The sequence below is a fragment of the Pleurodeles waltl genome, chromosome 7, assembly GCF_031143425.1.
Source record: "Pleurodeles waltl isolate 20211129_DDA chromosome 7, aPleWal1.hap1.20221129, whole genome shotgun sequence".
Lineage (NCBI taxonomy): Eukaryota > Metazoa > Chordata > Amphibia > Caudata > Salamandridae > Pleurodeles > Pleurodeles waltl.
Window position 1 is genome coordinate 869,913,604 of NC_090446.1, and position 12,938 is coordinate 869,926,541.

Sequence of the window (12,938 nt, forward strand, 5' to 3'; positions counted from 1 at the left end):
GCGTTGTCAAACGCAGCATTTAATCTATTTTCCCGCATCTACTGCGCATTACTCCTATGCGTGTGACAAGTGTTTTTGCTGATGGATGTCCTACCTGTTGCTAGTTAGTTTTGCGATCTTGCAGAGGTGAGCATACCGGTGGCTTTTAATTGCAGTCCGAGCGAAAGAACGTAAAATTCGGCTCCCCTAAAAGCCGACACAAAGATAACTGTATTGACCTTCTGTTTGGCATCTCAGTCTGTTAGATAAATGCTCAAAATACCCCACCCCCCCCGCAGTGGAGGCAGGTCAGAAGTCTCTTGGAACCCTGGAAGATAAGTGCAGAAAATGTTCTGCATTGGGGTAGTTCCCCTGAACTTCAACCCGGCATCCCCAGAAACCATTCAGCTTTAGTTATTGTAGGTCACTTAAAAATGGGGATGGCTTGGTGTTGTAACACTGGCATTAGCATTGACTATGGACCATCTGTGGTCACTATTACCACGATAAATAGAGAAAGGTGTCGATTTAACATCATGGCTGTATGTTCACGGTATTCTTGCTCATACAAACCAACAATACTTTTTGAAAGCCTGCCTCCCCACTATATTCCCACTAGATGTTCTGAACCCCGACTGCGGTGGGGTGTTCTGATCAGTACTATGATGGTGCTAGAAGACTTAGGGGGTTATTACAACTTTGGAGGTGGTGTTAATCCGTCCCAAAAGTGACGGTAAAGTGACGGATATACCACCAGCCGTATTACAAGTCCATTATATCCTATGGAACTCGTAATACGGCTGGTGGTATATCCGTCACTTTACCATCACTTTTGGGACGGATTAACACCTCCTCCGAAGTTGTAATAACCCCCATAGTAATCTGTCTTCCTGACATAGCGAACTGCGTGTAAGCACCAGTCACTGACTTCCTTCACAGCTGGACACCTATTCGGGACCCAGGTTTGGAGGCGGTGGTGCTTCTCGGCAAAAGATGAAAGTCTGTGGTTATGGACAGCAATGCCTTAATACCTTTAATTGTCCACTCAGTATCTCCAGCTCCTAAAACACCAAATAACATCAGTGACTATAACTATTTAAGGTTCTCTGTGAACTACCAAAGACGAATATTCGCATGGGTCCCATTGCATTTTCCTTAAAACCGCAAGTGTTTGATCTGCTGCACATGATCACGTTTTTTGTTTGGGAAACTCTTTAGATGTTGAAGGGTGAAGAACAATATGAATATGACAAATACCATTTTAATTGAGGCTGTTTTTGTGACATATACAAGCCCGTATTAGACAAGAAGAGGTGTGCATGTATCTCTTCGTTCTGTTTCTCTGCCTAGAAGTGGGGAGACGACTAATGAAAGTGAAATAAGAAAAAGCTCTTTAGTCCTGTTTCTGTGGGGGATGCTGCAGTTACTTATTGTGACACTGAGCGCCGCTGTTCACCCACCAGGGAAATAGAAACATGGATCGGTCGCGTGGTATAAATACAGCCGAGAGACAGTCTGTGATTAGAAGAGGAGATCTCTGAAAATCTAAGTGCACGCCGGTCTGTCCTCCGTTGAAGATTCGCACAAAACCTCATATTTGATTCTCCGGTAATCCGTGGAACCACTGAGCCTGACATGCTCCAGGGACCTAGAGGTTATTACTTGTGGTCTCGGACAATGAGATATTGTGCCTTCGGGGCTCATGTACCGATACACCGTTACTCCGGAGCTCAAATAGGAATGCGCTATAACTCCGGGGCCCAGACATCTGGGCGCTGTTACTGCGGGGCCCCTACACCAAGACGCTGTCACTCCGGTGCTCAGACACAGAAAGACCGTTACTCCGGGGCTCAAACACCGAGGCGCTGTTACTTCGGGGCTCAGACACCGAGGCGCTTTTACTCCGGGGCTCAGACACCGAGGCGCTTTTACTCCGGGGCTCCTCTGCTGCTTCTTGTTACTCTGCTGACAGTCTGTGGAGCCGCTTCTGGGCAGCTGCGTTATTCCATTCCCGAGGAAACGAGGAAAGGCTCTTTTGTTGGGAATGTGGCTCTGGATCTGGAGATGGATACAAAGGAGTTATCAGAAGGAGGAGCCCGCATTGTGTCCAGAGGTAGGAAACAGTATTTTAATCTCAATGTAAACAACGGGCATTTATATATCAATGAAAGGATTGACCGAGAAATTATCTGCGGGAGCAACAATCACTGTTTATTACATTTAGAGATGATTTCAGAGAACTTTATGAAAGTTTATGCAGTCGAAGTTGAGATTAAAGATATTAATGACAATTCTCCCACGTTTACTGATGACCATGTAATATTGCAGGTGCTTGAAATTATTGCACCAGGAACGCGTTTTACGCTGCCCGAAGCACACGATGCAGATGTGGGCGTGTACTCTCTTCAGAACTATCAGCTCAGTGACAACAAACACTTCACTCTGGATGTAAATAACAGGAGCGATGGCTCAAAGTATGCAGAACTGGTCTTGCGTCAGCCACTTGACCGAGAGGAACAGGAAGTTCACAGCTTGATCCTCACAGCCACGGATGGAGGGGATCCGGTCAGATCAGGCACGATGCAGATACAGGTCAATGTGCAGGATTTCAATGATAATGCACCAGTTTTCAATCAGTCAGTCTATAAATTCAGTGTGTGGGAAAATGCGCCCAAGGGGACTGTTGTGGGCAGCGTCACAGCCGTTGATAGTGACAAGGGGTCAAACTCAGAAGTAACGTATTCATTTAACAAAATGAAGGAAACTGTTGTGCAGAAATTCAGACTAGATTCTCAAACTGGAGAAATATCTTTGATTGAAAATCTTGATTTTGAAGAGACTGGATTTTATGAATTTGAAATCCGTGGAAGTGATGGAAGTCTCTCTTCGCGATGCAAGGTCTTTATACAGGTCATTAACGTGAATGATAATAGCCCAGAAATCGTGTTGTCCTCTCTTGTCAATCAGGTACCAGAAAACAGCCCACCCGGAACTGTGATTGCGCGTCTAGAAGTATACGATGGGGATGCAGGAGAATACGGGAAGGTTACTTGCCTTGTGCCGCCTCACCTCCCTTTCCAGCTGCATAAATCAGTTGGAAGTTACTACAGTTTGGTAACTGATAGTGTCTTAGACCGGGAACAGGATTCACAATATAACATAACAATAACAGCCACAGATAGCGGGACTCCACCACTGTCTAAAACCAAAACCATAAACCTTCAGATCACAGATGAAAATGACAACCCACCAGTATTTCAGCAAACGTCATACAGCGCCTACATAATGGAAAATGTAGCTCCAGGAACTTCCATTTTTGCAGCCAGGGCAACAGATCTGGACTGGGACAAAAATGCTAAAGTTAGTTACTCCATTGTTGATGGACTTATAGGAAATTCAGCATTGTCTTCTTACATATCTATTAATTCTGAATCTGGTGTCATTTATGCACTTCAGTCTTTTGACTTTGAAGAGATCAGAGAATTTCAGATTCAGGTGAAGGCACAAGATGGCGGCTCTCCATCTCTTACCAGTAATGTCACTGTGACATTCTTCATACATGATCAGAATGACAACACCCCTGAAATATTATACCCATCACCCCCCACAGATGGGTCCTCTGGGGTGGAGATGGCTCCTCGCTCCTCTGAACCAGGTTATCTGATCACTAAGGTGGTGGCTGTCGATGCTGACTCCGGTCAGAACTCCTGGCTCTCCTACCAGCTGCTGAGGTCCACAGACCAGGGACTGTTTACTGTAGGTCTTCACACTGGAGAGATCCGGACAGCCCGTCCCATTATGGAAAAAGACGCCATAAAACAATTCCTGGTGGTCCTAGTGAAGGACAATGGACAGACTCCTCTCTCTTCTTCAGTTACAGTCACCATAGTCCTGGCAGACAGCATGCCGGAAATGCTTCATGATATAAGTAACCCTTCAGCTCCCGCAGACATGGAGTCAGACCTCACCCTGTATCTGGTGATCGCTGTTGCTGTTGTTTCCTTCTTGTTCCTTTTCTTGATCATTCTCCTTTTGGCCATCAGGCTTCACAACTGGAGGAAATCTCAGCTCTGTGAATCGTCATTGGTTGACTTTAATTCACTTCCTGTCTCTCAATTTGTGGGCATTGATGGAGTCCGGACTTTTCTACAGGCCTATTCTCATGATGTGTATTTAACAGGTTCTGGGGAAAAGCAGATTAACTTCCCTGGTTCGGGCGACTCAAATACTCTTTCAAGAAGTTATAACAGTGAAGCTCGAGGAGCGCCACTCCTTATAGACGATTTTTTAAACATCAACAAAGATGACCAACCATTTATTCAAGTAAGTTAACTTGGTCTGCATTATGTTGTTTTATTTTTTCAAGTTAACTAAACAATGCGTGTTTTTTTCAGTAGTTCTCAAGTGGCAGAAAAGGGAAGTTTTGTTTTCGTTATGCTTCACTCTTTATTAAAATATGCCCAAATGGCAGAAAACTAAATTAGTTAAATTATACATTGTCTTAAAGCATGTTTCATCGTTTAGGATTTAAAAGGAGTGACTGGTGTTTAGACATTCTGTACCACTTCCTCTATGACAGGTTTCAGTCAGAGAGAAATTTGAAGCAAAGTCTTCAGAATATTCGAGTCGAAATATTACGGGAAAAGGCCGCTGCATCCACAAGAGCCTCGGCGTTCAGTTCTTGCTCAGTTTATGTAACACATTGATTTGAAAATGGTTTACACGCAGTGTTACTGTTGCACCAGATATATGTATTGAAAGCTCAAAATTAGATCACTCTCATCGTTTGAATACAGCATCTGATTGGCGGGCTTCCTTGTGTTGCACCAGGGAAGTGTATTTATGAAAATCCACCGCTTGACATCTGGTAAGCCACAGGATTTGTTTTTCAATGCATATTCTCAGTCATTTGAGGGTCTAAAGGATCGGGTTGTTTGCTCTGTTTATAAACTGTCATCTTTGGGGCTAATTTACTTTATTTCTGTTCAATGGTATGTGAGCACGTGCACATAAAAACTAATTTTGCTTCCACCGAATTAGTATGTATACATTATCTGTGTCCTTTTATATATTGTTTGTAAGTTTATATTGAATAAAGGTTTGGAGGCCGTTGACGTGGTTCACAGCCCCTGCAGGTTGCCTGGAGTTTCCGGTTGAGCCACAGGGTGCCGCTGTTATCAAATTCTGCGTGAGGGACGGAGATCCACTGAAGGCTCCGTCAGTTTCAGTGAACAACCAGTTTGGAGTTAAGCAGAGACCCGACAGGAAGTGCCTTTCACAGCGATGTGCTTTTAGCCGCTGTTCCCGATTAGGGAGAAAGTGAAAAACGTGGGAAACATCCCGCCTCATTTCGTTTGACCTCTGTGGGCCGCGTCCAGACAGATAAAATATGCATTTGCAGAAGAAATGGAAAGTGGCTCTACTGTGGGAACCCTTACATCAGATCTAGCTTAAATGTCAAGCTTTTGACTGGAAGGAAACCAAGCGTCTTCTCTAACGTTGAGACGCGATATTTTTCATTGAGCACCAAAACGAGTTTGCAGGATAGGCCGAGGGAAAATAGCGGGGATCACCCCACTGTTCTATCAACTCCAAAACAGTGGCACAAAATCCACTGAATTTTTCCACCCCAGAGAGTCTGTTGTGATGATTTACCACAACCACACGATTTTTCAAAGCATGTGACTGATTTAGGAGTGATTGAGCCCACGGGCTGGGAGCTGGCATGGCGCACGCAGTGACCCTGAGGATCTTGACATTGGCATCGGTGCCCTGCAGAACTTAAAACTAAATCCCAACCCACATTTTTCCCTCGACGAACAAGCGAGTAGTGATGGCTTTAAATGTACGGAATTAGTGCTGGAAACATCCTTTACACTGTGAAAAAGAAATTTACCATCACTTGGTTCTCGTTGCTGCTCGTTGAAGAAACCCAGTCACATCGAATACTTTGGACATTATTATTAATGTTTTTGACTCCAGTGACAAATTTTCAGTGTTCAGTCAGCAGAGCTGGAGAAGCAGCATTAGTGAAGGAGAGGAGACATGTTCTGTCATTGCATTTGAGCTCCAGATTCTGTGAAAAAAATTAAACCAGAAAAGCTTACATGTACATTTTAGCACCGCTCAGCTGATCTATAGTTACACCTGCATAGAATATACATTTTGGCCATAAACTTTTGTGAGGATCACAAGTTCAACGCGTTTTGGGATTGTACCCCTAAATTAAAACTTTGAATCCTTTGTAAATCTTTACTAATGTTGCAAAGGTTTTTTAAAAAGAGCTTAAAAATCGCAGAGGGGTATCTTTGCAAGTTAGCACACCTATTTGTAGTTTGTTGGTGGTGAGCATTTAATTGCTATTTATATGGCTTTTGTTGTGTTTTGAATCCATCGGGATGCTGGGTGGGTTGCCTGGCGTGTTCACTTGAATATCTGAGCTTTTTCGATGTTGATGATGTTTCTTTGTGTTTATCTCTGTTAGAGAATTCAATATATATTACTTTTGATGTTGTGCTGGTTCAATAAATGTTTGTGGTGCTATGTTCAGTGTGGTATGTTGAGTGTGCTCGTGTGATCACAGAGTACATTGTAGGCACTGATGATGTGCATTTGACAAACGTACTGTAGAAGATAATTATCCATTTGACGTTTGTGCTTGTCAGGCGACTTGTCTAGTGTACTCAACTACACTGGGATATGTAGTGCTGTGTTTGTGGGACAATATGGTGTTGGCGCTTTTAGAGTGTCCTGATGTAGTGGGGGTTTAGGATGTAGAGTTGATGGATCTGAGTGTTCTGGGATGGATGTTTTATAGCAGCATGTCAGCACCGGTATGATGACCACTGTGAGTTACAAGAAAGTAAATCTATTGACCGGAATAAACGCTGCCATATCTCAATCACCCGTTTGACAGCATTTAAACTTTGACAGACCTACTTTATCTTCTACTTGTAGTTTCACTATGCTGCCCATTAGCCTTCGTCTGTGCATCAAAACCATTTGTGTGAAAATGGATGCGCAGTGATTTGCTGCTGTATAGGGCTCACTTATAATCATGGCTTCGTGACTTTAAACTCTTATCTAAGGTCCGACACCAAATACCATCATGGAATTTTTCACTGGAGAGCTGCTAACTTGTTTACTTATGAAACGTCACTAATGTATTGTCTTTCATGAAAAATAAGTTAATAAGGTTCCTGGAGACACGTCCTTAATAGCCTAAGGTGGTGCGCACACCACCGCCAATCACACACTTTGTTTGTTTTTTTGGCATTTTTTCGCTGTAGCCCTGGTTAACAACTATTTCAATGTAATAGGACGCTGTAGTCTAAATAGAGGGGCACCACAGAATGGTCACTACACTTTAGTAACATAATGACGTAATTTTATGATTAGATTACTGTTCGGTGTGAGGTCCAAAAGTATAAACACTGCTTGACATCAAAGGTTCGTCAATTTACCCAATTAGATTTACTGTTTTTAGTAACAAAGTGCGTCTGGTTGTGGTGGAAGGGAATTCCCTGGTTTGTCCCGGAACTTGTAAAGCCTGTCCATGAGGCCATGGTTGGTAAATTCTGACTACAGTGAGAATCCACTGCCCTGTGATTAGGAGATATTTATTTTGTAGCGTTTTTGCCTAAATACTTGCTTATTACGAATCTCAATAGGCCAGGGAGCTTTGTTAGCCACTAGCATGTTGTCTAAAATACGGCCGTCAATAAGTGTATTCTTTTGGACAGCTTTGCATCGCTGCGTTCACTGTCACTGCTTTCCGCGAAAAGACAAACCGTGTGATAGTTAACGAGAGGCGCATAGTCTCGTATTTCCGGCTTCTACTCTAACACTAATCCCTTCAGTCAAAGTAAAAATAAAAGCGGCACTTCTCTACTAGAAGTGTTCTGTTGCATCTGAACAGCTGTAGTTACCGATTAGGACGCTGGGGGCCGCTGTTCACCAATCAGAAATAGAAAGTAACTAAAAGATAATCAGACCACGTGTGCAGAGGCGGGTCAAAGACAGAAGGGAAGATCTCTGCAACCACAGTGCATATCAGACTCTCACCCGCTGAAGTCCCCAACTGAGTGTTCTTTACAGACGAGCAAAGAGCTGTTACTGCTAATCCGACATGCTGGCCATGCCCCACACGCAGAGACGCAGCTACTCGTGGGCTCAGTCACCGAGGCGCTGTAGCTCCGGTGCTCAAACAACAAGGCGCTGTTACTCCGGGGCACAGACACCGAGACGCTGTTACTCCGGGGCTTCTCTGCTGTTCCTTGTTACTCTGCTGACAGTCTGTGGAGCCGCTTCTGGGCAGCTGCGTTATTCCATTCCGGAGGAAATGAGGAAAGGATCTTTTGTTGGGAACGTGGCTTTGGATCTGGGGATGGATACAAAGGAGTTATCAGAAGGCGGAGCCCGCATTGTGTCCAGAGGTAGGAAACAGTATTTTAATCTCAATTTAAACAACGGGCATTTATACATTAATGAAAGGATCGACAGAGAAATTGTCTGCGGGAGCAACAATCACTGTTTATTACACTTTGAGATTATGTCAGAGAACTTTATGAAGGTGTATGCAGTCGAAGTGGAGATTAAAGATATTAATGACAATTCTCCCACGTTTACTGATGATCATGTAGCATTGCAGGTGCTTGAAAACACTGCACCTGGAACGCGTTTTATGATGCCCGAGGCACATGATCCAGATGTGGGCGTGTACTCTCTTCAGAACTATCAGCTCAGTGACAACAAACACTTCACTCTGGATGTAAATAACAGGAGCGATGGCTCAAAGTATGCAGAACTGGTCTTGCGTCAGCCACTTGACCGAGAGGAACAGGAAGTTCACAGCTTGATCCTCACAGCCACGGATGGAGGGGACCCGGTCAGATCAGGCTCCCTGCAGGTACAGATTAATGTGCAGGATGTGAATGACAATGCACCAGTTTTCAGTCAGTCTGTCTACAAAATCAGTGTACTGGAAAATGCGCCCAAGGGGGCTGTTGTGGGCAGCGTCACAGCCGTTGATAGTGACAAGGGGTCAAACTCAGAAGTAACGTATTCATTTAACAAAATGAAGGAAACTATTGTACAGAAATTCAGACTAGATTCTCAGACTGGAGAAATATCTTTGATTGAAAATCTTGATTTTGAAGAGACTGAATTTTATGAATTTGAAGTCCGTGGAAGTGATGGAAGTCTCTCTTCGCGATGCAAGGTCTTTATACAGGTCATTAACGTGAATGATAATAGCCCAGAAATCGTGTTGTCCTCTCTTGTCAATCAGGTACCAGAAAACAGCCCACCCGGAACTGTGATTGCGCGTCTAGAAGTATACGATCGGGATGCAGGAGAATACGGGAAGGTTACTTGCCTTGTGCCGCCTCACCTCCCTTTCCAGCTGCATAAATCAGTTGGAAGTTACTACAGTTTGGTAACTGATAGTGTCTTAGACAGGGAACAGGACTCACAATATAACATAACAATAACAGCCACAGATAGCGGGACGCCACCACTGTCTAAAACCAAAACCATAAACCTTCAGATCACAGATGAAAATGACAACCCACCAGTATTTCAGCAAATGTCATACAGCGCCTACATAATGGAAAATGTAGCTCCAGGAACTTCCATTTTTGCAGCCAGGGCAACAGATCTAGACTGGGACAAAAATGCCAAAGTTACTTACTCCATTGTTGATGGACTTATAGGAAATGCAGCATTGTCTTCTTACATATCTGTTAATTCTGAATCTGGTGTCATTTATGCACTTCAGTCTTTTGACTTTGAAGAGTTCAGAGAATTTCAGATTGAGATGAAAGCACAAGATGGCGGCTCCCCATCTCTTATGAGTAATGTCACAGTGACATTCTTTATACAGGATCAGAATGACAACACTCCTGAAATATTATACCCATCCCCCCCCACAGATGGCTCCTCTGGCGTGGAAATTGCAGCTCGCTCATCTGAACCAGGTTATCTGATCACCAAAGTGATAGCTGTCGATGCTGACTCTGGGCAGAATTCCTGGCTCTCCTACCAGCTGCTGAGGTCCACAGACCAGGGGCTGTTTAGTGTTGGTCTTCACACTGGAGAAATCAGGACATCCCGCCCCATTATGGAAAAAGACGCCATAAAACAATTCCTGGTCGTTCTAGTGAAGGACAATGGACAGACTCCTCTCTCTTCTTCCGTTACAGTCACCATAGTGCTGGCAGACAGCATGCCGGAAATGCTTCATGATATAAGTAACCCGTCAGCTCCTGCGGACATGGAGTCAGACCTCACCCTCTATCTGGTGATCGCTGTTGCTGTTGTTTCCTTCTTGTTCCTTTTCTTGATCATCCTTCTTTTGGCCATCAGGCTTCACAACTGGAGGAAATCTCAGTTCTGTGAATCGTCAATGGTTGACTTTAATTCACTTCCTGTCTCTCAATTTGTGGGCATTGATGGAGTCCGGACTTTTCTACAGGCCTATTCTCATGATGTCTGTTTAACAGGTTCTGGGGAAAAACAGATTAACTTCCCTCGTTCCTGCGACTCAAATACTCTTTCAGGAAGTCATAATAGTGAAGCTCGAGGAGCGCCACTCCTCATAGACGATTTTTTAAACATCGACAAGGATGACCAACCATTTATTCAAGTAAGTTAACTTGGTCTGCATAATGTTGTTTTATTTTTTCACGTTAACTATACAATGCGTGTTTTTTTCATTAGTTCTCAAGTGGCAGAAAAGAGAAGTTTTGTTTTCGTTATGCTTCACTCTTTATTAAAATATGCCCAAATGGCAGAAAACTAAATTAGTTAAACCATACATTGCCTTAATGCATGTTTCATCGTTTAGGATTTAAAGGGAGTGACTGATGTTTAGACATTCTGCACCACATCCTCTATGATACAGATTTCCAATCAGAGAGAAATTTGTAGCGAAGTCTTAAGAATATTCGAGTGGAAATATTAATGGAACAGGCCGCTATATCCTTAAGAGCCTCAGCTTTCAATTCTTGCTCAGTTTATGTAGCACATTAACTTGAAAATGGTTTACACGCAGTGTTACTGTTGCACCAGATATATATTGAAAGCTCAAAACTGGATCACTCTCATCGTTTGAATACAGCATCTGATTGGTGGGCTTCTTTGTGTTGCACCAGGAGAGTGGATTTATGAAAATCCACCGCTTGACATCTGGTAAGCTACAGGATTTGTTTTTCAATACAGAGTCTCAGTCATTCGAGGGTCTAAAGGATCGGGTTGTTTGCTCTGTTTCTAAACTGTCATCTTTGGGGCTAATTTACTTTATTTTTGTTCAATGGTATGTGAGCACGTGCACATAAAAATGAATTGTGCTTCCACGAATTAGTATGTATTTATTATCTGTGTCCTTTTGTATATTGTTTGTATTGAATAAAGGCTTGGAGGCCTTTGACTGGTTCACAGCCCCTGCAGGTTTCCTGGAGTTTCCGGTTGAGCCACAGGGTGCCGCTGTTATCAAATTCTGCGTGGGGGACGGAGATCCACTGAAGGCTCCGGCAGTTTCAGTGAACAACCAGTTTGGAGTTAAGCAGAGACCCGACAGGAAGTGCGCTTTCACAGCGATGTGCTTTTAGCCGCTGTTCCCGATTAGGGAGAAAGTGAAAAACTTGGGAAACATCCCGCCTCATTTCGTTTGACCTCTGTGGGCCGTGTCCAGACAGATACAACATGCAATTGCAGAAGAAATGGAAAGTGGCTCTACTGTGGGAACCCTTACATCAGATCTAGGCTTAAATATCAAGATTTTGACTTGAAGAAAACTAAGTGTCTTCCCTAACGCTGAGACGCGATATTTTGCATTGAGACCCAAAACCAGTTTGCAGGATAGGTCAAGGGAAAATAGCGGGGATCACCCCGCTGTTGTTTCAACCCCAAGATAGTGGCACAAAATCCACTGAATTTTTCCACCCCAGAGAGTCTGTTGTGATGATTTACCACAACCACACGATTTTTCAAAGCATGTGACTGATTTAGGAATGATTGAGCCCACGGGCTGGGAGCTGGCATGGCGCACGGCAATGACCCTGAGGATCTTGACATTGGCATCGGTGCCCTGCAGAACTCAAAACTAAATCCCAACCCACATTTTTCCCTCGACGAACGAGCGAGTAGTGACGGCTTTAAATGGACGGAATTAGTGCTGGAAACATCCTTTAGACTGTGAAAAAGAAATTTACCATCACTTGGTTCCCATTGCTGCTCGTAGAAGAAACCCAGTCACATCGATTACTTTGGACATTATTATTAATGCTTTTGACTCCAGTGACAAGTTTTCAGTGTTCAGTCAGCAGAGCTGCAGAAGGAGCATTAGTGAAGGAGAGGAGACATGTTCTGTCATTGCATTTGAGCTCCAGGTTTTGTAAAAAAAAAATTAAACCAGAAAAACTTGCATTTACATTTTAGCACCGCTCAGCTGATCTAAATTTACAGCGTGACAGGTGCTGTGTTTTGTGTTCTTTTTTTGACGCTATTATTTATAGTTGCACAAGGCTGGGCCACAGCGAGACATTCTGGTACAACCTGATTTACTGGTCTTTAATGCGACACAGGAAGGGAACTTGCTGCGTTACTTTCTCTTAGGACAAAGTATTAGTGCCTGACCATCTATTGTTCATGTGTCTGGGTGCTGTTGCACCCTGATGTGGGTTTATATTGTTATCTCGTGCTCTTATAGTTACACCCGCATAAAATATACATTTTGGCCATAAACGTATGTGAGGATCACAAGCTCAACGCCTTTTGGGATTGTACCCCTAAATTAAAACTTTGAATCCTTTGTAAATCTTTACTAATTTGCTAAAGAATTTAAAAAAGAGCTTAAAATTCGCAGTGGGGAATCTTTGCAACTTAGCACACCTATTTGTAGTTTGTTGGTGGTGAGCATTTAATTGCTATTTATATGGCTTTTGTTGTGTATTGAATCC

At 43.4% G+C, this 12,938-nt stretch overlaps 1 protein-coding gene across 26 annotated transcripts in view; it reads left to right on the forward strand.

Moving 5' to 3' along the window:
- The window catches only part of LOC138245662 (protocadherin gamma-C3-like), an 830,748-nt gene that overhangs the window by 562,039 nt on the left and 255,771 nt on the right, over positions 1-12,938 (forward strand). The window contains exon 1 of one of the 26 annotated variants that reach the window (XM_069199422.1): positions 1,518-4,302. The exons of 24 other annotated variants lie outside the window; for them this stretch is intronic. In XM_069199422.1, the coding sequence (XP_069055523.1) occupies positions 1,615-4,302 (2,688 nt within the window). In that variant the 5' untranslated portion in view covers positions 1,518-1,614. Of the gene's footprint in view, positions 1-1,517; positions 4,303-8,028; positions 10,625-12,938 lie in introns of those variants that run through there. One more of the 26 variants, XM_069199437.1, reaches the window with a different exon arrangement.